Here is a 23,852-nt window from a genome sequence, read left to right as displayed (position 1 = left end):
TCAACTGTTTAGAAAAAGAAGGAAGAAGGAAAAAAAAAAAAAAAAAAAAAAAACACCACCACAAAACCCCACAGATCTACAGATGATGTTTCCATATTAAGAGGAATTGTCAGTTCTTGTAATGTAACATGGTTGCAGGAAATCGGTGTATTTAAAGTGAGAGAAAATAGATGCAAAATACTTCACAAATCCCATTCCTTATTTGGCTCTTACATGCAGTCAACACTGTACCCTTTCTCTGACCCAGCATTTGCATATACACTGTCCGAAATTTGGTCCGTGGGAGTACATCCTCTTAAATTTAAATGTGCTTCTCTCTTCCAGGACTGCATCAACCTCTGTGGAACAAGTGAGAGAACGAAGTTATCAGCGAGCTTTACTTCTCAGTGATCATAGGAAAGACAAGGACAGTGGTGAGTCGATTTATTGTGTCGAAGGTAGATAAATCTAACCAGTTCCCCCGTGGTAGTCCATAATCGTTCTAATACTGTGTTTGGGTCTGCTTCATCTGTAGGGGGAGAATCACCCTGTAGCCCATGCTCACCGTCTCATGTTCAGTCTCCACCTTCATCTCATTCAAATCTCATTTCCCAGTTGCAGCTTAAGGTCCCTTCTTTCACTGAATTTATGGAAGGTCAGTAAGCAGATGACCTTGTATGGCACTTGACATATTGAATAGTCTCTTACAACAATTTTAATAGCTCTTTTAAAGTCAAATATAAAGTGCTTAGCGATCTTTGCAAAGGACTTGATTTTCCCACTTTTATATTTCTCTCTGCTTTATGTCTGTAGAACCTGATCCTGAAAATCCAGAGCCTACTTCCGAATGTCCGTCCCCAGATTCTTCACAAAAGACTTGTAAGAGTCCGTCAAAAGCAAGCAAGGTAATGCAGAGTGTACGCACGTGCATATGTGTTTGCGTGTGTGTTGTAGAATATGCATATGAATATGTACATACATCTCCGATTTATCTTAAAAAATGTTAAATCTCATGATTTACGACTTAGGTTACAGACATGCATGTTCATCTATCTGTGCAATAATTTAACATAGGTAAATATTTGTGAGGATATTTGTGGTAGTCCATACATGCTAAAAAGTTGGTTTCTGTTCTGTTCTTTCGGTAGCTATACCTGTTTATATATGATCTTGCCTTCTGTAGACACAGAAGAGATTGTCTCAGTGGATTCAGTATCACCGCAGTTCCGCAGGTTGAATGCTGAAGAACTGGCAGTCAGAACTGGCAGTAGTAACGTGATTCACTTCTCGCCTGAACAGGAGTTTGCTCTGGCCATGTCAGGGTTGGGCACTGGTTGTCAGTAAAGGCACTGATACGGAGAAGGATGTTGAGCAGCTGCCCCTACAGTATTAAACGAAGTAACTCAGGCTGTAATGTTTAGACTGTTTGCTTGCACTATGCCAGTTTTAAAATGTTACATCACTCTAAAAGCGGCTTTATTTTTGTAAATGGTCTTGTCTGGAGTGATTTCTTTCGGACTCGGAAATCTAAAACTTTTAACAGATTCTGACTTTGACCTGGTGGGTCATATTTCTGTTACTACTTTGAAATAGACTTGCTAGTCTTTGACTCTCAAGAGTGATTGATATATACTTGCTAAAAATAGCCTCCTGCTAAGTTTAAGCTTTCTGTGGCTGTTTTTCTTACACCAAATACGTATCCTGTGCCTCAACACTCTTTTCCACCATCAGGGGGAGAGGACGATATTCTGAGAAGTTCTGTTTGTTCTAACGCATGTGTAGCTGAGTATTTTGCACTGACTGGCTTGCTTTCTTTCTAGCCCTCTTCACCGAGTCCTGTCGTTTCAACGCAGTCACTTGGGAAAACACCCACAAAACCGGATTCGCACTGGGAAACTGCAGCTAATGCACCTGAGGCCGAATGTGCGAATCATCCAAAATCGGAGCTGCAACAAAAACAGCTGACAAACAACGTCCAAGCACTTTCAAAAAATCATCCATCTCAATCGCATCTGCGCAGTTCTGCTGAGCAACTTCCACACTCACAGAAGTTGCCTTCCGCACCTTTGAAGCTGCATTGCCCCCCTTCGCCTCACGTAGAAAATCCTCCGAAGTCCTCCACCCCTCACGCGCCGGTGCAGCACGGTTACCTTTCACCAAAGCCTCACTCGCAGCAGTTGGGATCTCCGTACAGACCTCACCACCCACAGTCACCTCAAGTTGGAACGCCCCAGAGGGAAACGCACCGAAACTTCTATCCGGCAGCACCAACCCTTCAGCCTAGCAATCAGCAGCAGGCCAGCGGACCCCTCTTTACGCAGACAACTTCAGGACAATCTTCAGCTTCTTACAGCCAGTTTAACCAACAAAATTTGAACAGCAGCGCGCCACCTCCCCCGCCCCCCCCCACCCCCTTCTTCTCCTTACTATCAAAACCAGCAGCCCTCGGGAAACTTTCAGAGTTACAGTCAGCTGAAGGGCAGCATACCCCAACAGACTGTGTTCTCATCTGGACCAAATCAAGCACTTCCTGGCGCTGCGGGTCAGCAAACGGTGCCGGGACACCACGTCACCGCAGGGCATTTTTTGCCGTCTCAGAACCCCAGTATTCATCACCAGGCATCGGCGTCTGCTGCTCCACCTCCTCCTCCGCCACCACCTGCGCCGGGACCTCACCTCGTACAGCAGCAAAGTACTCATCAGCAGCACTCTGTAGCACACGTCGTCGGTCCGGTTCACGCCGTGGCAGTAGCTCCTGGATCGCACATTCATTCTCAAGCTGCTGGTCACCATTTGCCACCGCCGCCTCCGCCACCAGGTCCTCTCCCCCACCACCAACCTCCCCATCCTTCACCTGGACACCAAGGTTTGCAAGCACAACACCAGCATGTTGTAAACTCTGCGCCTCCCCCCCCTCCGCCACCCCCCTCCACCGTTATAGGCTCGGGGCATCACCCAGCATCGGCACAAGGGTTACACCACCCCTCTCATCAAGGACCCCCCCATTTCCCTTCGAGCGCGCACACGAGCGTCTCCTCCTACTCCTCGCCAGCCCCGCATCACACGACCTTAGGACCTGGACCTCAACATCAGCCTGCTGGAACAGGACCTCACTGCCCGCTCCCTGGCCAGGGTCCTCACCTCCAACCTCAAGGACCAAACAGTATTGCAACACCTACTGCGTCGGGGTTCTGCCCGCACCCCGGCTCCGTCACCCTTCCCCACGGAGTGCAAGGGCCGCAGCAGGCCTCCCCGGTGCCTGGACAGATCCCCATTCACAGAGCACAGGTGCCGCCCACCTTTCAGAACAATTACCATGGTTCGGGGTGGCATTAAAATGGATCCCTTTAATTCTCAACATTTTTAAAATGTTCTGTAATATAAACTGTGTATATTTCATATGTACCTGTTCAAGGTACTTTTTAAAGCTTGTACATGACAACTTTGTATAAAAGCAGACACCAGTGCTCTTTCATTGTATTCTTTCCATTTTTTGCTTTTTAAAATTCCTGAAAATGTGCTGTTAAGCCAGTATTAGGTATTTCTTTTTATTTTGTAAGTGAACATTCCAGCTGTTTTTTCTGGCAGTAGGTTTGATGCTGCATAATCTTTAAAATTTTATTGTTGCAGTTAAATTCATTTAGTGAATGTTTTCTATATTACTTTTATACATATGTAATTAAAGAAGAACACAGGCTAAGTGATGGCACTAACAGTTTGTTTTTGGTTTTTTTTTTTTTTTTCATTTTCTTCTGTCAACAGTTCTTTGTGTGCATAGAGATAGAAAACAATGCAATACAAATTTTTATAGTTTTGGTGTGGACATGGCTTTTTGTTTCATCAGTTATCTGCAGAAAATGTAATTTAATGTATAGACTGTTTCTAATGTCTCTGACGAGTGCTGTAAATACTATTTCTTTTGCTTGTAAAATTGCTTAAAGCTTCTTTCATTTGATAGAGTATTGTATATAAGTCTTTTGCAAAAAAAGAAGTGTGATCTTTGTGAAAGTAGTACGATATATGATCTTTAATTTTTTTTTTTAATATACTGTCACATTGCAGCACTGGTTGGGCATTTTAATTCATGTTAATAAATCACAACTCTGTCAGTTTTAACTCCTTGTCGGGGAAGGGTGGTGTGTCTGCAGGGACGTGGTCACCCCCTGCCCTCCCCAGCTGTGGGTCGGCCCCTGGAGCACAGCCAGATGGGGAAGGGGCGCTTTCCCCTGCTGAGGCTGGAGGTGAGGAACAACCGCTCCAAGCGCAGCAGGGTCTCGTGTCACCTTACTGATGGGTCGATGGGGGTAGCGATGTGTTACACACGGTGTAGGCTTGTGCACTGGAGCAGTTTCAGTGTTGCTCTGACCCTGGTGGCAGACCAGCGCAGGCTGTTCCCGTTTTCCTCCTCTAGCGGATCCTCCGGCCCTCCTGCAGGTGCAGTGTGTGGGGACCGAGACCTGGTCGGAGGGGCCAGGAAGTTTAAAAATGAGCTACAAGGTGTTTGTAAGGCAGCCTTCCTCATCGCTGCCCACCCCGCCCTGCAGAGACTCCCTCACCAAAGCAGAGCTGCTAAAACCGGGTAGGGAACCTGACGAACTATGCAGCAGTGTTTGCTTTTCCAAAGGGAGCCGTTTATTCCTGCGCCAGGCTGGTGCAGAGTTGCTCCGTAACTGGTGTGTGACGGTGTCCTTGCGTCTCGGCAGTGGCTGCCCTGAGTTCCGCTGCTGACAGGACTCTGCCTGAAGGCTCTACCTCAGAGCCAGAGAAGAAAACCTGAAGTGGCTGTTCCTACTCACTGAAAAAAAAGGCGGTAATTCTTTTTAACATGTAGAAAAAATGGGCTAATTTAAATTGTAATTTGCCTGCAATTATTGAAAAACTTTATTAGTAAAAACATGACACTGGCACTGCTTTCCTGAACAACCGCTGGCTCTATGGAACGCGCTGTGCTCCGCAGTCGCATGCAGAGGGACAGGATCAGGCCATCAGCAACAGAAAGGCCACCCCACCCCCACCCCCACCCCCCGCCCTGTTCTACTGCTCAGGCACCAGGTCTGAAAACATCGGCCTCATTCCCTGTAGCCCACAGTTCAGATCTGGCGGTCCTGACCCCCGCCCCGTAGGTCGTTCATTACATCACCCCAAACGTAAGAGAGCAGGTAAGAGACGCTGTACGCGGCGAGGGCTCAGAGCAGCGCAAGGAGCTGAGGCGCTGGGTTGCAGAACAGGAGTGGCGCTGCCCACGGCTCCCTAAGCCGTCTGGCAGAGGGCAGGGGCCGCGCACCTGGCTCGGCTCGCGTGGGAGCGGGCGCGCCTTCCCCTGCGGGTATCGTCTACGTGCGCAGGAACGAGCTCCTCATCGGCTGCAGCGACCAGGGGCTGCCGGGGGCTAGGCCAGGTGGGAAGCCAAATGGAATTTTTACCTCTGGCTCTGGCGTCCGTCGTGGCGTCGTCCTCCTCGCCGGAGTCGTCCCGCGGCCGTGCAACGCGGCTCCCGTGCGAAGGGCGTGGGGGTGGAGGCCGAAGGCACCCGGTCCTGAAGCCCAGCTGCTGGCGGGGCCTCGGCACCCGGACGAGCTGCTCCCGAGCCACGCGGGCGCGCGCCCTGCGGCGGCTCTGCAGTTGCTTTTTGGATGAGCGGCTGCACCGGCGCACCAGGGACGGGGTAATCGTTCGCTTGTGCACAGCACTTAAACACCTCCTATGAAATACTCTCGGTTTTGTCGTGTTTCACCTAGCAACCGCTTACACACAGCCCCTCGGGCCACGCTACCCTTTGGGACGCTCTGATTTACACCAGGTGACGTGCTTTATACATTAACTGTATAAAATGAAAGCTGCTTTTCACTTCGGCCAGGCTAAAACGCCCCCGCCACCCCCCAGTGACACGGACCTCTAGCAACCAAACGGCCGGAGTCACGGCTAGCAAAGATTCCAATGACCAGCACACGGTCTGAAAAAACAAAACACTTTAATTAGACAACTGCAAGCACCTCAAACAACTGGTTATTGTTACAGCATGGGGCTATCTTCTCACAATCTAGTTATTGCAAAGGCATGTGAATAGATTCCAGATGGACAAAGTCAAGAAAAAGTGGCACCGTAGTTACATGAAGATCAGAAGTAAGCTTACATTCATCCCACTGACTTCTAAAAGAGGCCGAAACACCTCCGTACTGTACATTCTAAAATCTGTATTGCCTATGAGCTTCAGCCTATGCAGCTTTTTCTTTTTTTGTTCCTAGGAAACACGTAATTGTTGCGTGCAACTTACTTACAATGGGTAATCGTGTGTCTAGTTATGGGAAAAAATAAAGCTAGTGCAATTTGTTTTAGAAACATGTAAAGCTATGAATGGAACGAGCATGATCGTGCTTCCTGGAGTCTTTTGCCCACTGCACTGTAAATACTGGCAGCTACGTCCTTCCTCGACTGATCCCAAGCACACACTGTTATTGTAAAAGATCAGTAATTCTACACAGAGTGGTTCTCATGCTCGGCTTTTAATTTTTTTTTTTTTTCTTAAGGTATAGTACAACTTACAGTGCTTATAAAAAGGCAACACCATATGGTACCATGTCTTCACTATCACATTGTAAGGGAAATTGCTATTTTTCTTTTCTTAAAAGCACTTAAAATAGGCAAAAGTTCTAAAAGGGAGTGCTAAATGATAATGCATACTTTATTAGAAAGAAGTCTAGCCTTCCTTTAAAGTGCCGTTTGGGGAATGAAATCCTGTAAACCAGAGCCACTTTGTTTAAAATCCAATGAACGGGAACTGCTACAGAATAGAAAGTTTACACAATTCCTTAAAGCAGTTTAAAGTCCACTACATGCAATTGGTTTGCTATAAAGCTCTCTAAAACTTAGTCGCTTTACTCTGAAATTGAGTCCCCAGTCCCATATTTAAATGGCAATAAACATTTACAGGGTGCATTTACATACACTATAATACAAGAATGACGTCCCTTTGCCGGAAGATAAAATTATACAATTCCTCGCCGTAACTCAGTTCTGACTTGATAAATTTCTTACGCTCGTAAATTATATAATATGCATCAGCTAAAATATTTTTTTTTTTTCATAAATAGTTACAAAACTTGCCAAAACACATGGGGGGAAGTTTCCTTTGTTCAAAAATCTGACATCTGAATGCCACACAACACAAGAAACAATGCTTAAAGACACGTTAAGTGTTTTCTGAAGAAAGTGGGTGAGTAAACTACTAGCTGAAGACAAAAAGACTACCCTTCCCCAAGAACACAGTGCACAAAAAGCAAAATGTCAAACAGTACCTCAAGCAAAATAAAGGTCTGAGGATTGAAGCCAGCTCTCGTGTGATCCTGCTAAAGAATTTGTGACAGTCACCATTTCGGTCCGATGCATTGGAAAGTGGTTGCTGGCTTTTTTTTTTTTTTTTTTTTTTTTTTTTTTTTTTTTTTTTACAGCTGGGAGATTCTGCTAAGAATTCAGCCACGGATGCCTGAGGCATTCTCCAGCTGAAGCGCGTTTTTCTGGGACCATTTCTAGCATGGGGATCAGGAAATCTGTAAACTGTGCAGCATCTTCATGAGGCCAACCGTACTTCTCCACAAGGACATCAAAGAGACTCCAAGGCTTCAGCTTGGTAATGTGTCGGAGCTCTCCTGCAAACAGAAATATTACTGACATTAGAAAAATACCTCGTTATCCCTGTTAGCGACTAATCCCTGCTCCATTTTTCTCCCACTCTGCATTCACAGCACCTTGACCAGGCTGAGAATCATTATTTAGGACAGCAGCACAGTGCAAGCTTGCTTGAGGTCCTCACAGGTGACGAGCGTGTCCGATGTCAAAACCAAGAAATCGCTCCTACAGCAAACTGTCTGTTACCCCGGACTCCGCTGTAGGCATCACTGCTGATTTTTCCTGCTGTCCTCCTTCTGCCTCCCGCACACAAAGGCACTCACTCGCATGCAAGCTCACGCCGTGGGCAAACACCGCCGCAGGCCTTGCCGCCTTCGTCAGCCAACAAACCCAAATCCTACAAAAACCGCTCCAGCCCTGAGACAGAGGTCTCGGCAACACGGGGCACTGCCTCGCCACGTGGCACGTGCCGACAACGCGGCAGAGCAGCCGTTCGCGGCAAACCAAGCCACGCGCAGCGGTTTGGCGCTCGGATTCTGCTCCGTCTTGCAGGCACGCACCCCCGCGAGGTTTGCTCCGGGTCCCTCCTGAGAAGCAAGCACCTGCTGCTGCCTCTGTCGCCTTCGACCCACCACCACCACCAGCGGTGGCAGCAGCTGCAGGATTTGAGTTCCACCAAAGAGGAGACACGCAGCCGACCAGCAACGCGCCTCAGACCAAAACAAACGAAGGAGGCACGAACCCTTTGCCATTCAACCCAGCCACATTATCCAGGTCTATCCACAGGTCACCGGGCACGACAGGGAAGACAGACTCGTCTGGCTGCTCCCTGCTCTTCCATTGCCGTCTCCCTGCTTCTCAGGCGTACGCCTGAGCCAGACGGTCTCTGTGTGACCCTGCAAAAAGCACTTCAGAGACCCCTGGGGCGATTCTGTGACGCCCCCTGAACGGCTGAGGAGGGCGATGGGTTCTCACCCAATACTGGAAGCTGAAGAGGGCTCACCCGTAGCCTGACAAGCACATTACGCCAGCCGGTATGGGGGCACGCAGGCCATGCTATTATTTTTAAGCAAAGTTGTTTGGCAACTTGATTGTTGTCCCTGGCTGTAATCTGCTGCCCATAAAATGCCAGCAGACGTCAGCTCGCAGGTCTGCGCTTCTGTACGTGCCTGTGGCTACAGCAGTTCCAGGGCAGGAGAAGAAACCCGTGTTGTCGGTCTGCCCCTGAGAGTCCGAGCACCTGAATGCAACAGATTAAACACACCAGAGGCCACAGCAGAGGGTTCTAGGCAGGGTGCAACACTTGAAAGAGCTGCTCTCCAGCTGCTATCATAAAGACCCCAAAAGAGTAAGTGTGCAAACGGTTGATCACTCGCAAGAGAAAGAGAAGAGAGAACAGAAAGTCAAGGTGCGCTGCCCCGAGTTGCTCACCGTCCTCCTTCCTTTCCATCTCGCGGGGTGGGGGGGTGCTGAGGTAAGAGAGAAACGCAAGCAGAGGGCGCACCCTGCCTCCTTATGTCTGTCCATTTACAGGACAAGTGTGTCCCGTCAGCACCCGCGAGCCAAACAAAAAAAGGCTCTGCTTGGGGCCCATACTGACCCATGGTACCGGTATGAACGTACAGAAAGGACGGCACATCTTGGAGAAGTGTATTCATTTCCAGGCTCACTCTCAGCCCTTTAAAATCCTTGTGCAACTCTGAAATTCAAGTGCTGAAAATCTTACCCTTTTGAAGGTTTCCAAAAGTGTGTATCGGTGACTGCTAACAAGAACAGGTAGTAAACTTCCCAATAAGAACGCATAAGCTCAAGTATTGCCAAAAAGTGATAGAAAATAGTGATTTGTTATTGACTGCAAGCAAAAAACGGCTAAAAAAAAAAAAAAAAAGGAAAAACCAAACCAATCAGGCTGTGCCCACAGCTTCTCCAGCTTACAGCATTCATTGCAAGGGGTGCCATAATCATTTACTCAACTAGACTAACCTTGGGGGAGTGTGTGTGTTTCCATGCAGCACTGTCTTCCCCTTTCTATTCAAATAATGTAGTTTTAGGCATCTTTCCTCCCTCAGGTTTTATAAAGTAAGATTGCAAGATGAGGCTCCTGGTGTCAATGCGGAAGCTGAGTTCATACTGTCTGAATGCTCTGCCTATTCTGTAAAGTGGAGGTTGAAATACCCAAGCTAAGACCAACACAGCCTGGGCAGCAGCACATGCTGTAGTGTTTTTCTGCGGAGGAACAAACTACTTTAGCACTATGGGTTGAAGTTTTCCACAAGAAATTCCGCGAAGATTGTAAAAGTGTTTAAGAAGATGGGATACAGCAAAAACGATCTGTGTGGAGGCCAAGAATTCAACTAGTGCTTCTATTTTCAATAAAGATCATGATGCTGACCACGGGATCAAAACAGCCTAAGTAAAAGGCAATTAACACAACTGAGGGGGATGAAAAACTCAAAGAATTTATTTTGATGTGGTGGGTCCATCTCATTTCCACCCTAAAGCGCTGGAGAGCAGCACGGGAAATGGAGGGGTCTGGCAGCACCTACTTTCATCTAGTTCATGAGGTCTGTACCACGCAGTTGGGGGACAGCAAGGCAGTACCTGTATTTAAGGGAGGAATGAAAAGCACAGGCCCACCGGTCTGACACCATCAGTACTCAGGGCATTACAATGAATTTTCAAAGAAACGCTAAAAATGTAATAGTAAGTGAGAACTTCCTAACAGAAGCTCTTTATTTAGATTTTTGATAGTGAAGCGCACATGAAATATCCGGAGAGGACAACGGAGGTGTCAGAACTATAAAACCCCTGTGGCCAAAGCAGAGGCAGCAACGGACCTTCTGAAAAATGGAATGTGAAGTCAGAAGGAAATTACTAAAGAAATTTCTGAAGGACCGGGGCAGGAGGGGTGCGGGGGGAGAAGATGCTATTTAGAGCTTTCTCTGCTGGCCATAATACAAAACCTCAGAGTTAGTCTATGAAATTTGTCAAAAGACAAATTTAAGATGTGTCACTAGGCAAGAGGAGGATGGGTTATTGGACAGCAAGAAAGGGATGACGTGAAGGATGACGTGAAGCAGCAGCGGGATATAACCTGCTACTGCGTATTCTGAGGACGTGCTCCCGAGAACTGATGCAAGAACTGCTGGTAAGGCCCCACGGTACAGCAGATGGAAGCGAGGGAGGTGGAGGAGAGCCCTCCCCTTCCAGGGTGTTAAATGAGCAGCAGTGCTTTTCCTTGTTACAACTTCCACCAGGCAAAGGCAGTACCTAGCCAGCATCTCGCACAGGTTTAGCTCACGAGGAAACAGGGGTAGCAAATACCAGAAGAAAAATAAAAGGGACCATGGTCTAGAAAAACAAGAGGGTCTTAAGTTTTAGTGCCAAAACGTGTTAATAATTTTTACGGACAAAATAGCTTCCATGGAGGCACTGGAGAAAAGGACTCATTGGAGTTACTACTAGGCTTAATCAAGATGAGACCCTATAAAAAGTATGTGAGCATTTGTGTTACAGTGACTAAGTAGCAACTTAAAAATGCCTTTCCTTTTTTAAATGCACCTTGCTATTTGAATGTCACAAACTGCTTCAGGCAATTTCTGAGAAGGGACTCAGTCCTGCAAACGCTTAGCTGGTAACACCTTTCCTTTTGTGTCTGTGACTGCAGGGGAACAACACCCAAATCATGATTTGATTTTCACCCAGTGCTGATGTTTTCAAACTAGGAGCATACAGTCAGATTCCTAAGTCCACCTTTACCCCACAGCGTGAAATTTTCGGAAGAGCTTCAGACCTGTGCTACGTGGCCTCTGATCTCAAGCGCGGAGGCCACAAGCAGATGGGTACAAAATGCAGCGGCTCGCTGGCCAACTATGAAGCCTGTCATCCTCTGCCTGCCCATCACAGGCAAATCCCTCCTGGGGGCACCAGAGAGGCTGGCAGTACTGGGGCGGCCAGGGAAAAAGATGATATCTGATCCTCGATTCAGTGAAAAAATCTCAAATGAGCGAGCAGTCTACAAAGCATTTCAGTTTTCCTGACCTGTGGTAGTTGAATAACTGGTATTATTTGAAAATGCAGCTTGGGCTATTACTCCTTTGCCTTGCATTCGAGATTTTCTGTTTTCAGTAGAACAGCCTCCACAGCAGACCTGCACTTACATTTTGTGTGCTGGGTGAACCAAGTCTTTTAAAGTGCTTAAATCCCAGCCAGAGCCACAGCAGGCGGTGCCTCTGAGGAAGGCCACTGGAGTTCAGGCCCTGAAGGACAGCAGCGACACTTTGCAGTGTAAGATGCTCACAGAAGCCAATGAAAGCCTCCACTTCAAGGGCATTTTACAAACCGCCTTCTTCTGTGTGCCACAAACACTGCTGTCATTACGTAACCGTTAGGTCACTTTAGGGTTCTATGACGTCAGAAGAAAATGCCAGCCCGTCTGGTGTAAAGTGAATATCAGGAACGTGAGATACACTTTAAGGGGGGTCGGGCTGGGGGTCTTTCTAGTTCAGTACCTGCCTCTGACTGTGGCCAGAGGACGGGGCAGGCAGGGAGGGCAGGCAGGGAGGGGAGCCTTGCTGCAGCCCCTGCCTCTCCCTCCAGCAGCTGCAATCCCTGTCGGGGGTACGGGAGGGGACCTCCTGCCCAGCCCTTTCACTGCTTTATACACTTACAGCCTGTCAGCCCCGAGTTTGTTCATCTCAGTTAACCCAAGACTTTTTGAGCCTGCTGATACAGCCTCTCTCCACGACGCCCGTGGCAGCAGGCTCCTGAAGCTCACTGCCTGCTGCGTAGGGAAGCGCTTGTTTTAAAGCCACCCCCTGCAAGTTTCACCGGGTGTCCCCCAGCTCTAACATGGTGGGTGCTGATGAACAACAGCTCTGTTTTCAGCTTATCCACTGCCTTCCTATTTTGTAAACCTTCATTATTCCTCCAGCAACCTTCTCCCCTCCACACTAAAAAGCCCCAGGCATTTTAGACTCCCCCATACGGCAGTTGGTCTATCTCCTTGATCATCACTGCTGCCTTTCTTCGCACTGTGTTTAACGCCATTGCATCCTCCCTAAGGCAACGATGGCACGCAGAGGTCCCTGCCGTACCAGAAATGCCCACGCACAGAACAGGCGGCTCTCATGCAAGGGGAGGAGGAATCATTGGATCGTCTCCTGCCTCACGACCCCGGCCTCTTACGGCACAGCACCGCCGCCTCGGCCCCCCACGGGCCCCACGCAGCTGGTCGGCTGGCCGGCGCTGGCCCTGCCGACAAGCTGTGTGCTCAGGCGCGTGGAGTCCCGGGGAAGAGGCAAGCCGCAGCACTGTGCAGCGGGAAAGCGCGCTCACCAGCTGCGGTCGACGGCCCCCACCGCGTAACGGGATGCTCCTGACATACCCCGTCCCTCGATACAACACAGTGCTGTCTCACACACAGAGGGGACAAAAAAGACTTGAAGCATCACCACATTCCCTCACATGTCAAAAACGTGTCTCAAAGAGCAGCCTGAGCGAAGACAAAGTACGAAAAGATAAAGAATGGTAAGGCCCAGTGCATTTGCTCAGATTAATTACTTTCTTGTAGCAATTGACAAGGGGGTTAATTTTAGAGGGGTTGCACTTCTGTACATCGCCAAACATAGCTAAGTCATCGCCTACGGCTGTGGCGCTCAGGCATTACGGTAACTGGGAGACAGCACGGTGCACGGCAGAGTGGCTCTCTCCATCGCTCTGCCGCAGCGATCTTCCCTGCATGCTCCCTCTTCAGGGAGGTTACAAGAGCGTGAGGACTGACTGCACGCAGCTGTGTGTCTATCACCCAGGTACTCCCTGCCCACCGCGGTTATTCCTGATCAGCAGCATCTGCTGGCCCACTACGTATGATCAGAAACAGCTGACAGACAATTTTCCATCACGTTACAAGCTATGCATCACTTGATTCCTTACATTTACATGAACATTGGACAACAAATTCACACAGACATTTGTTAACATCCACACTTTGTTGAGTACATCCCAAAACGAATTTTAAATGAAATATTGAAATGAATACTGCAAATTGTGGCTCTTCTCAGAAAGCCAAGTTTACAGCAAAATTCTTCTTTAAGAGCTCTCCATTTAAACGGATATATTTCTTCAGTACCCATAAATGAACATATTCTCCTTTTGGATAGTATTATGCTTTAAATTAGTGTTGCATAAATACCGTTACCTTTTTTGGTGAAAAACTCCTTGGAATATTTCCCCAACATAGCGTATTTTCGAGGGATTTTTCCCAGCAGTTCAATGATCAATGCTATGTGGTCTGCATTGGAGAACATTGCCAGCAAAACAGAAACATACAACAGTTTAATCAGTACAGTGCATGCACACACTAACACTGGCCCGGTACAGACAGAAATAGATTGATCCTGGTAAAAAAGACACGTGCACTGCTCGGTGGCTAATTTGGAAAGATGCTTTCAGCAAAACGTCCTTTTCAAAACAACATTTGAGTATCAGCTGCTACAAACAAGTTTTGCTCTGTAATTTAGAACGTACCAATAGTTATTTTGCGGAACGTTTAGCTAAAAAAAAAATTTGTCACAGATTCCTGCGTATTTTGTTTTTCAAAAAGAAGTTTTTGTTGTGCGATTTCAGGAAATGCTCCTCAGTGGGACATGCTACAACCAGCAACAGCAATTCCACTTCTGTCTGCATCACGGCACCTTTCAAAAAGAAGAGGTACTACCTCTGCGATTGAAGAATTCCCGAGAATATTTTCCAGATAGAGCAAAGTGCCTTGGGATATTGCCTAGCAGCTCTATGATGTGTGCTATGTGGTCTATGAGGGAGAGAAAAAAAGGATACGGGAGTGGAAGGGGCAGGGAAAGGATGGGATAAAAAAGAAGAGGAAAGAAACTGGAATTAGTAAAAAATCAGAAATAGTTTCAAATCAACAATGTTTGCAGCAAATCCATGCAGAGGTTTCCAGGATCAGCACAGCTCTGGCATCATTAGTAGCATTTAGGAACAATGAATGATGCCCACATTACCACTGCAAAGAGCATATACAAGCAAACAAGCATGAAAATGGACAGGTATACAGATGGAAGCAGGAGTTAATTCTGATTTAAAAAAAAATTAGTAAGTGCCTAATTCAAATGAAAATACACAATGTAAACATTATTCCAGTGTCACTCTTAAAAAGAGAAAATACTATGAAGTTCAAATTTGTCGTTTCTTTTCTAAACTAAAATGTTGTTATTCTCAATCAGGTTTCCACACATATGCAATCTTACAAGAAGGGCAGTTTAACTCCTTCAGGCAGTTGTTAAGTAGATGAGTATCTGCAGAAGGCAGTTTTTGCCCACCCACTGCTAGTGATGGAACTTAAAACTAAAAAGAAAAAAATTGTATTTATGTTCTTAAAACAATGTGTATGAACAGTTCACTCAAATACAAAACTTAACTCCATTGTAAGCTCACTGGAAATTTAAGAAGAGGAGTGTGAAAATATATAGAAACTCATAGAATATCTCAAGAGAGTCATACCTTCATCCCTGGAATAGTCTTCACCAGAGTGCGGTTCAAACAAGTAATCTCCAGTCGCTAGCTCAAAAGCCTATAACATAACAGACATATTTATGGGTATTTCAGAAACAATGCTTTTCATCTTAAGATGTCAGCAAAACATCACAACTATCTCAGAACCAAGAGGGAATTAACATTCAAAGCTCAAGGCCTACAACTGGATCCAAGACTGAGGAGAGGCCACTTACCTAGGGACCACCATTCTGCAGCGCAACGACAGCATGAACCCCGGCTCCGGAGAGAGCCCCAGGCTCAGCCCCGAGCACAGCCCGTCAGCGCCAGAGGCTGGAGGTTTGGCCACGGGCAGCACGCCCGAACCCCAGGCCTACTCAACGCCCAAACCCTGCCTGCTCAACCAGGATGAACGAAGGAGATGGACAAGGGGTGCGGAACTGCGGTCCCTCCCCAGGCAGCAACCCCTGGGGCCCCGCCGGCTGACCAGGGAGTATTTCGGTCACGTTGCAAAGTTCAGCACCGGTCCCCAGTGGAAGGAAGCAGCAAATGGCATCCGGCTGCAGAGGAAGCGATTCTGAACAGATCGGCTGCACCGGGGTGTGAAGGGGGCATCAGCGTAATCCAACAGCAAATGTGTTTTTACATACTAACATGTTGTCTGTTGACCATGTTAAATATCTGCAAGTTAATGAAGCTGAGACGGAGGTATTCCTAAACATATAATAAAGAGCTACACTTGTATCTGAAGGCTGATTATCTATCAGACTGCGTGTTGGGGACCAAAATAAAAAAAGTCTGAATCAGAAATAAAATCCACTTATAACTATAATTAATCACTTGAAATTAGCAAACAGGGTAAGCTTCCCTGATGACTCTAGATCTAGGACAGTTTTTAAAAAGGTATCTTTGTTGAATCAGAAGTCATTGAAGTAAATACTGCAATCATGGAGTAAAATACTGAGACTGGCATCAATGAAGGAATCCAGAGCAGACACCGCGATGACTTCGATGGGATGCTAACCCTATGTCAGGGTCAGGACAAAACTGAGTTTCTCTTTATGAGTGTAATGCATATTAAAAGCTGCAAAGCGCTGAAATAACTATGAGAGCTCATACTTGTGTACGAACATGGACCCATCTAGCCTAATTTGTTAAACTATTCTCTTCCTGCTCTGGATCACCAATTACCCAAGCAGCCACAGGAATCTAATTCTTTCCAGGTGGTTTAAACGTCAAACTATTTTCCACCTCCAAGACCAGGGAAAACGTCTGATCCAGAAAATCATTCCAAAAACCAGGCAGAACTTCCTGGCACAGTTCTAGGAGGGGATTTCACTCCGTTAGAACATTTACCACAAATATTTGTCTCCTGAAAATATAAGCTCTTCTGTTCCAATTCATAATCTGGAGCCATTAAATCACCTGTAAATTTGGCCTATTTATAGGTGCTTGGCTTTTTCAAGCTGTGAACTGCAGTGTCATCCAAGTGGGCTATAGCCAAAATAATTCATTGCAATCACACGCAGCAGCCAAGACAGCAAGAATGCCCCTTGTTGACATTTCTGTTGATCCTGTGAACAGGCATTTAATTTCTAAAGTCACTATCACTAATAAACAGTCAGTCACTTTTTTTTTGTATTCTACTCTCAAGCTCAAGATTAAGAGTTTTCATTTTACAGCTTAAAAAAAAAAAAAAAATCTGAAGGACTTCATAAATTACTAGGTATTTAAACTGAAGAAATCTTTAGAGTAGCCAGAAGAGATCACCGGTTCGGATCTCTAAGCACAACATGGAGAATATTGTTATTCTTTTGAGACGAGACTGAGAAACCCCAAGTGTCCCCTCTGTATCTCATGGGAATATATTCACTGGAAGAGCCGGACCAGCGTTCCTAGGAGAACACATACTGATGGGGCTGATTTCTGAGGACATTAAGAAACTCATCACTAACAGAGATTCCTGGAGAGCAACGGAAAGGTAGTTGAATTTAGACACAAAGGTAGAATACAGCTTCTGTCCCAAAAAAATGAAGTATTAGTAGTTCCATATGTCTGCTTGGGGCTAAAAAGATTAAATTGGAAAAACTGTAAAAACTGTTCACAGAGAAGCACAAGAAGTAAGCATACCACTGTGATACACTGTACTTTAGATCTGTTTGTATATAATAAGAGCTGCAAGCTCTCATAGATTTGGGATATTTATACCACCCTTTTGCTGAAGAGAAACTAAAGCTTTTCAAAATTATGATGCTGCTTCTTTTTTCCTTTTTGTATAGCTTTGACTCCACGCCCAGCATGGGCTGGAGCCGCGGTGTCCCAGACATTTGATTTCCTGACTCTCCTTGAAGGACTCTGCACCGAGAACGAAGAAGCTTCTGACTCGCATGTATACAGGGACAGCCCAGAGACAGCCTTGCCTTTTGGGTGCTGCGATAAATATCTGTAATAATACTTCTTAGAATTCATGCAGGACAACGTCTCACAGTTTCATCTGCAGCAACCTGGTAACAGGTTCCTAGATATTTGTGGGATGGACTGGCTACATAGCACAAGATAAATGAAATTAAGTTTTTACCATGAAGTAAAAGAATCAGTGTTAAAAATGCATTAATAAGCAGGTAAATAGCCATAAGAAGGACAATGACACCTCTGGATTGCATCGGTCAGAGCTCTTCTGCTCTTTAAGCTGATATCCAAAGGCGTGGTGCACCAGAAAGCACGCGCAGTCCCGTTACTGAGTCAGAGCCACAGAAAGAGCTCTCTGCTGCTGGGACTCAGAACTACAGTTTCGGCAATGCGGTGCTGCTCTGGACTTCCCGAGCACCCTTCAGTACTTATCAACCCTCTGCACCCAACTGTAGGTACATAACACCACCCAGTCTCCAATTCATAAGATGCCGACACTCTGTGACAAAGGCAGGAGGCGGAGGCCCTGACGGACAGCAAGTGGAACACAGGTCAGCAGCGCGCTCGTGGCCGTGCAGGCTAACCACGGACCGGGCTGTACGTAACAGCGTCTTACCAGCCCTCGGTGGGAAGCGGCTTCCCCTCTCCTCAGCACTCACATCTGCATCTGCAGAGCTGTCACCAGTTTGGGGCCACCAGTGTGAGAGAGATCCTGCCAAACTGGAGAACGACCAGGGAGGACCTCTAAGATGTCAGGGGGCGGAGCAGAGGATGCAGGAGGAGAGGCTGGTGGGGCTGCGCTTGTTCAGGTTGGAGAAGGGAAGGAGAAGGGGGGATTTAATTGCTGCACTCCACTGCCTGAAAATCAGTAACAGAGAAGACCAAAATACACTCTTCTCAGTGGAAGGACAACAGAGAACAGACTGCAAGATGGGAAACGGAGAACGAGCAGCAAGATGGGAAATTCCAAGTGGATATGAGGAAAAAAATTCTTCAGCGAGACTGGCTGAGCACTGGGACAGGCTGCTCAGAAAGGCTGTGGAAATGCCGTCCTGACAGATATGTACACCTCAGCTGGATGAGGCTCTGAGAAACCTCATCTAACCTTGACATTAGCCCTGGCTCAAGCAGGAGGTAGACTACTAGAGATCCCTTTGAACCTAAATTTGGCTGTTGTTTCTATGATGCTACAAATATAGATTAAACATATTTACTTACTTGCTTGCTTTCCCTTTGAAAGTGTTCATTTACAAAAACTAGTTTCTTGACAGAAACTCCAACTTTGAATTACCATCATCTTTTTTACTTAATGTTGACATTTACCTCAACAGAAATCAGCATTTCAATTATTATATGGAGATAACAAATGAGATACAGCACACTCAACATATGGCACAGAAGCCCAAGGCAATCATCCATCCTTACTGACTGTACTGGCAATTGCTACTTATCATTTTCCTAAGGTTATCGCAGAAAAACAGTCTAGACTGCTTTTCTCCATCTGCAGATGGAGAACCCTTCATATAAATGGTCACACTGCTGCTTTTGCAGGCTCTGGAGAGGCTAGGATTCCTTTCCTGCCACGCGATTGTATATGAACCTACCACAATACTAAACTGTTGGCATCGCTATCGTAGATTATGGATCCATGTCTAATCACACAATTGGAAATAGCTACATTTTCACTGTGTGACAGCTGTGTACTCAATCTGGTGACTGAAAATGGACGCATGCCTAGGGAAAGCTGTCTGGGAGAGGACTGGAAGAACAATTCACTTGGACTGCATCAGCCTTCCTGAATTCCTCTTATGAAGCCCCAGCTGAAAAAGGACAACAAGCTATAGGCCAGAATTATTATTTGGACAGATGAGACCCGGCTCTTGGCCAGAGTTTCTCTGCCCCAGCTGAAATGAAGAGCTGTGAATGAGAAGATTGTAACTTCTTTAACAATAGGCTTAGTTTTAAGAACGCTGTTCCAGAGGTAAGTGGGAGCATGGAAAGAAGAGCAAAAAGCTTTGAGATACACACACCAGCTGACAGTTTGTTCTCCCATGGACATCTCCCTCTGAAGAGCCAGGCAATGGAAAGAATGCAAAAGGCATTTTGCATGGTTAGTGCTTGGTAAGAAAGGCCAGATACAGCAAACACAGACGTGCATGGGATGCTTGAAAAGGAAACAGGTTTCTATTATTTGCTGTACTCCGATCTCAGAATCATGCACACGCTGAGTGGTTGCTTTGGAAAGTCAGTTTCTTTGGAAAATCATTTTCTTCTGAATGTTTCAGGTTGTCCACCCACCACCTTCAAAAAGGGTGCACAGTGATTAATAACAGCATTTTGTACTGTATCTGCCTACTGAAAAATATGTGCATAGTGACTTGAAGTTTTTCTCTTCTCTCAACGAGATTTTTGATTTTCCATTTTTCCTCAAAATACCGCTTCTGTGCAGAATGAGGGTTGTCATCACACCTTTGGTATGCGCCACTCACACATACCAGCATGATGACACTCATGATCCCATGGAGACATGATCATTTTTTCCCCGCTTACAACACAGGAAGAGTAGTTAAGGACAGTTACTTCTGCACCCCACATTAGAAGACATCATGCAAAGAAGTAAATTGGGGGCTGAACTACAAGCACCTACATGTACATTTAATTTTAACATCATAAGTTACTATTTTCTGCTCATTCTTCATTCTGTCCCTCCGAGTTCTCTCACATGAATAGAAATGCTCATAATAAAAAACACCCCTGTAAGTTTGCTTGCCTTGTAGTAGCAGCTCCCTCATTTTGAAAGCTGTTTGCCTGCCCGCTCTTCCTCTCACCCCAGTAGTAGTTTCTTTCATCATTTGTATTCTCTTTGGGTAGATAAAACACCAAGTACAATTTTCTCCTTCTGTGACTTCCTGCCGATCTACAGCTATGATCTATTTGCTACTTCTTATTATAAAAAGAAGATATTTCAGGAATCGCAACTCGCCACAAAAGCCACCTCAGATAAGTGTTAAAAACAGTCTTGCTAATGTCCTAGCTTGTGACATAGTCATCTCCTCCCCGCAGCTCAAACAAGACTGTACATGATGAACAACAAAAGTCAGATGATGAGACTCATCATTTCAGGTGCTTTTCCTGTCTCCAATCCAAAAAGCATAAACAATGAAAAGCAGCGGAATCATGGTGCTTGCAGTCATTTCCAGGAGCAATACAAAGGGATGCCCTCTGCCAGTACTAACTCCCTTATCTTGCCAGGATTTCTTGGCAGCAGCATTGCAGTACTGTGTTCTATGGTTTTTGAGATTTAGGAAATGCTAAATCATGCAGTGTCTGTTCAGTTTCTGCTCCACAGAAAGCAACCCTCTCTCAATACTGCAAATGTGGAAATTCAGCCTGATAAAATTAAATGATCAAGGGTGGTGTCAATCCTGTCAAAGGAACTGCTGGCTCCAAATCTATTCCTTTTTTGGGTGAAAACGAGAGATGCACCTCCCTGTTGGCAGAATTAAAATAGGATTTGGTACAGCAAGGGAACACAGAATTTTCTAGAATTTAACAGATGTGGAGAGAGATTCCCAGTGTCTAGCTTTCCATGAGAGCAGCTGAGTATCTCACTTAAATAGGCCACCTTGTTAAAAGAAAAAGAAAGGGCACTGTGCAGTTTCCTTAGCAAAACTTCTAAAAGTCCAGCAAACAATATTAACAATCACTCAGACCAAGGTCACCAAAGTCTGGGGAAAAAAATTTAAGTCACATTTTGTCGCATTCTTTACTGAGCACAGAACAAGCAAACAACTCTGTCATAGTGTGGAAAAGCCCACTGGCATCTAACTTCTTTCATTAGCTTCACAGCACATCGTGTGTGCACTGATTATAAGCCTCCAAATATATGCATCATCGTCTTTTTTCCCCTGCCCTTTTTTTTTTTTTTTCTTTTTCTTAAAGAGTCTGAGACTCAGATCACCTGAACAGAGGATTGGTACTGGCCTGGGGATACTCCCTCTCATCCTTTAAATCTGATTCGAAGAGGTTCTTTTCCTGTTTGGGGGCACAAGAACTGGGCCATGCCGAATCACCTAAAATTAGAAGACTCAGCTCACAGGCTGCTGGCTTACAATGCTACTTATTCACTGACATAACATCAAAAGAAACAGAACTGTAAGGTTATTAGCACTGAGTTATTTCTCCCTCTTTTGCACTGTTTCTCTTACATTACATGCTATTTGGGTAGAGTCCTTACATGGTTCTGTTTATGCAGACACTTCCAGCACAAGTAATCCCGATCAGAATCTCTGTCTACTCCTGTACTAAGGAAAACACAAATAAAACAAGACTATTCTTTCCTGAAAGCTGCATCAAACACACCGGGTTGGTGGCTAGACAAAGCCAACCCGTATCAGCAGAGCCCAGCTGAGGACAGCACTCCATGTAGACACAACATGCAATGTCCTAAAACCCAGATTCATAAGGGGGGGTATTCTGAAAGTTGCTGTGTACGCAGATGCTTTGCACACTCAGGGTACCCTTAACAGATGCTTTTGTTTAAAAACATCATCATCTCCATCCTCATTACTAAAGACTAAGTAAAACTGATGAGCAAATGGTATGACGAAAAAAGACAGTCTGCTGCTGCTGTGATACAACACAACCTCTGTGCTTGACTTCACACTTTATGCCATAAACACAAGCCAATACAAGAACCAGCAGCTCTGCTACTCTCATAGTCAATGCTACTCCAGGTAAACAAGATTATTTCATTAGCAAGCAAAAGGCAGTGAAAAACCTTAGGCTCAAATGAAGATCCATAAAGCACAAGACCAATTTAAGACCTTGGGTGAATTCTGGTCCCATGCATTCCAAATAGTCCTTCATAAAATCTACTAGCCAGGACACACAAAAAGATTGAGGTGGTTTATGAACATATCTGGAGGTCAACATGACATGACATGGAAATTCTATGGACCCTAAACTAACTCAAAGAAAGGCCTGGTTTTATTGTAACTTTTTTTACATGGAGATGTTATCTACAATATCTGATACAGTAGTGACGGTGGAGTAACAGATGGAGAATCTTTTCTATTTTGCAAGCTAAGCAGTCTTCATGTGTGCTGTTCACTATGAAGGAGAGTGTTCTGGACTGCCTGTAAGTGAACCCATTCAGGAGAGTTTGGCAGCCATGCTGTGAAACTTAAACGATGCCCACTGAGATGGAGAACGTGACCGCGACTTTGAAGCAGCAGGTCTTCTGTCAGCAAGAGCTACATAGATGGAGGAGTGAAGAGCACACCTGGATCAGTCTCTGTGAGAACAGTGGTCAGACATCTCAGATTTGAAGGTCATGGGTACATGCAGATCTACAAGACATATTTGCACACAGTTCCATCCAAATGAGGTCAAAATATTTTGAACCCTCTTTCAGTGCCGGTTTAGAGAACTAGCTCAGTGATCCAGTTGTGAGCAAGGGTTTTAAAAGCGTAACATCTCATCTTTGCTTTGATACTACCTTACTATACTTTGCATTCACATTAATTCACATCATTCATATTAGGCACAGACCTCTGCAATATGTGCATTATCATTCAGTAGATAAATTGAGACAAGAAAGCTCATCCAAAGTCAAAATCATGATCAGAATGGAGGACAAGATCTGTAATTACGTAACGCAGCTTCCATTGCAAAGCCACGTGGCACCTTTCCTACCCCTTCACAAATATACTTCTGACAGGTGGATATGATCAGAGCAATTACTTACCTAACCTGAACACAACCTCAAACTTAGGTCACTTAACAACATACAGCTACCCTTTAATTGACAACCTATTTTTATTTTATTTTAAAAAAAGCAGGAAATTAAAAATACCATATGCAATCAATACAGAGTCAGCTGGTAAGGCACCACTTCACGTGTGCTTGGTACTGTCACATTGGGCTAAGTACAGAAGGATGGAAACTTGCCAAGAAACAAAGCCATGGCAATACTGCTGGACCACTCGTTTCGCATAGTACTGCTTCCAAAAATGTCCTTAATGACTTCGGAGTTGTCGCACAAGCAAAGCAACATGACATAGAAGTCTCCTTGCTCTCCTTTGAGAGACTTGGACAACATGGCTAATGGGGTATCTGAGCTGTATTTTGACTGAAAATAAACACCACCTCCAGCTCCTGCTTCAGCAGACAATCCTTTTGAAAACACATGTAGCAGTAAACGTTATGGAATAAAGAGAATTAAATATGAAACAAGAGCAAGGTAACCTAGAACGGCATTTTCTGAACCACATCTAGGTACAAGGAATCCAAACTTGAGAAAGCAAGTGAGACTACGATGGCAT

At 45.6% G+C, this 23,852-nt stretch overlaps 2 protein-coding genes across 8 annotated transcripts in view; one reads left to right on the top strand and one right to left on the bottom strand.

Annotated features, from left to right (window-relative positions):
* The window catches only part of KMT2E (lysine methyltransferase 2E (inactive)), a 64,343-nt gene extending 59,899 nt beyond the window's left edge, over positions 1–4,444 (top strand). Inside the window, 5 exon segments of the mRNA XM_082309453.1 lie at positions 325–413; positions 515–634; positions 793–884; positions 1,800–2,378; positions 2,380–4,444. Of these exon segments, the coding sequence (XP_082165579.1) occupies positions 325–413; positions 515–634; positions 793–884; positions 1,800–2,378; positions 2,380–3,315 (1,816 nt within the window). The 3' untranslated portion in view covers positions 3,316–4,444.
* An 890-nt stretch (positions 4,445–5,334) lies between these two features.
* SRPK2 (SRSF protein kinase 2) overlaps positions 5,335–23,852 on the bottom strand; it is a 152,547-nt gene continuing 134,029 nt past the window's right edge. For 3 of the 7 annotated variants that reach the window (XM_082308508.1, XM_082308509.1, XM_082308511.1), the window contains 3 exons: positions 15,127–15,196; positions 13,805–13,897; positions 5,335–7,625 (listed from right to left, as the gene is read on the bottom strand). In XM_082308508.1, coding sequence (XP_082164634.1) covers positions 7,441–7,625; positions 13,805–13,897; positions 15,127–15,196 — 348 coding nt within the window. In that variant the 3' untranslated portion in view covers positions 5,335–7,440. Of the gene's footprint in view, positions 7,626–13,804; positions 13,898–14,323; positions 14,417–15,126; positions 15,197–23,852 lie in introns of all 7 variants that reach the window. The other 4 variants (XM_082308512.1, XM_082308513.1, XM_082308507.1 and 1 more) reach the window with 2 other exon arrangements.

Source organism: Platalea leucorodia (genome assembly GCF_965183815.1).
Source record: "Platalea leucorodia genome assembly, chromosome: 4".
Taxonomy (NCBI): domain Eukaryota; kingdom Metazoa; phylum Chordata; class Aves; order Pelecaniformes; family Threskiornithidae; genus Platalea; species Platalea leucorodia.
This window is presented reverse-complemented; position numbering and strand designations above follow the sequence as displayed.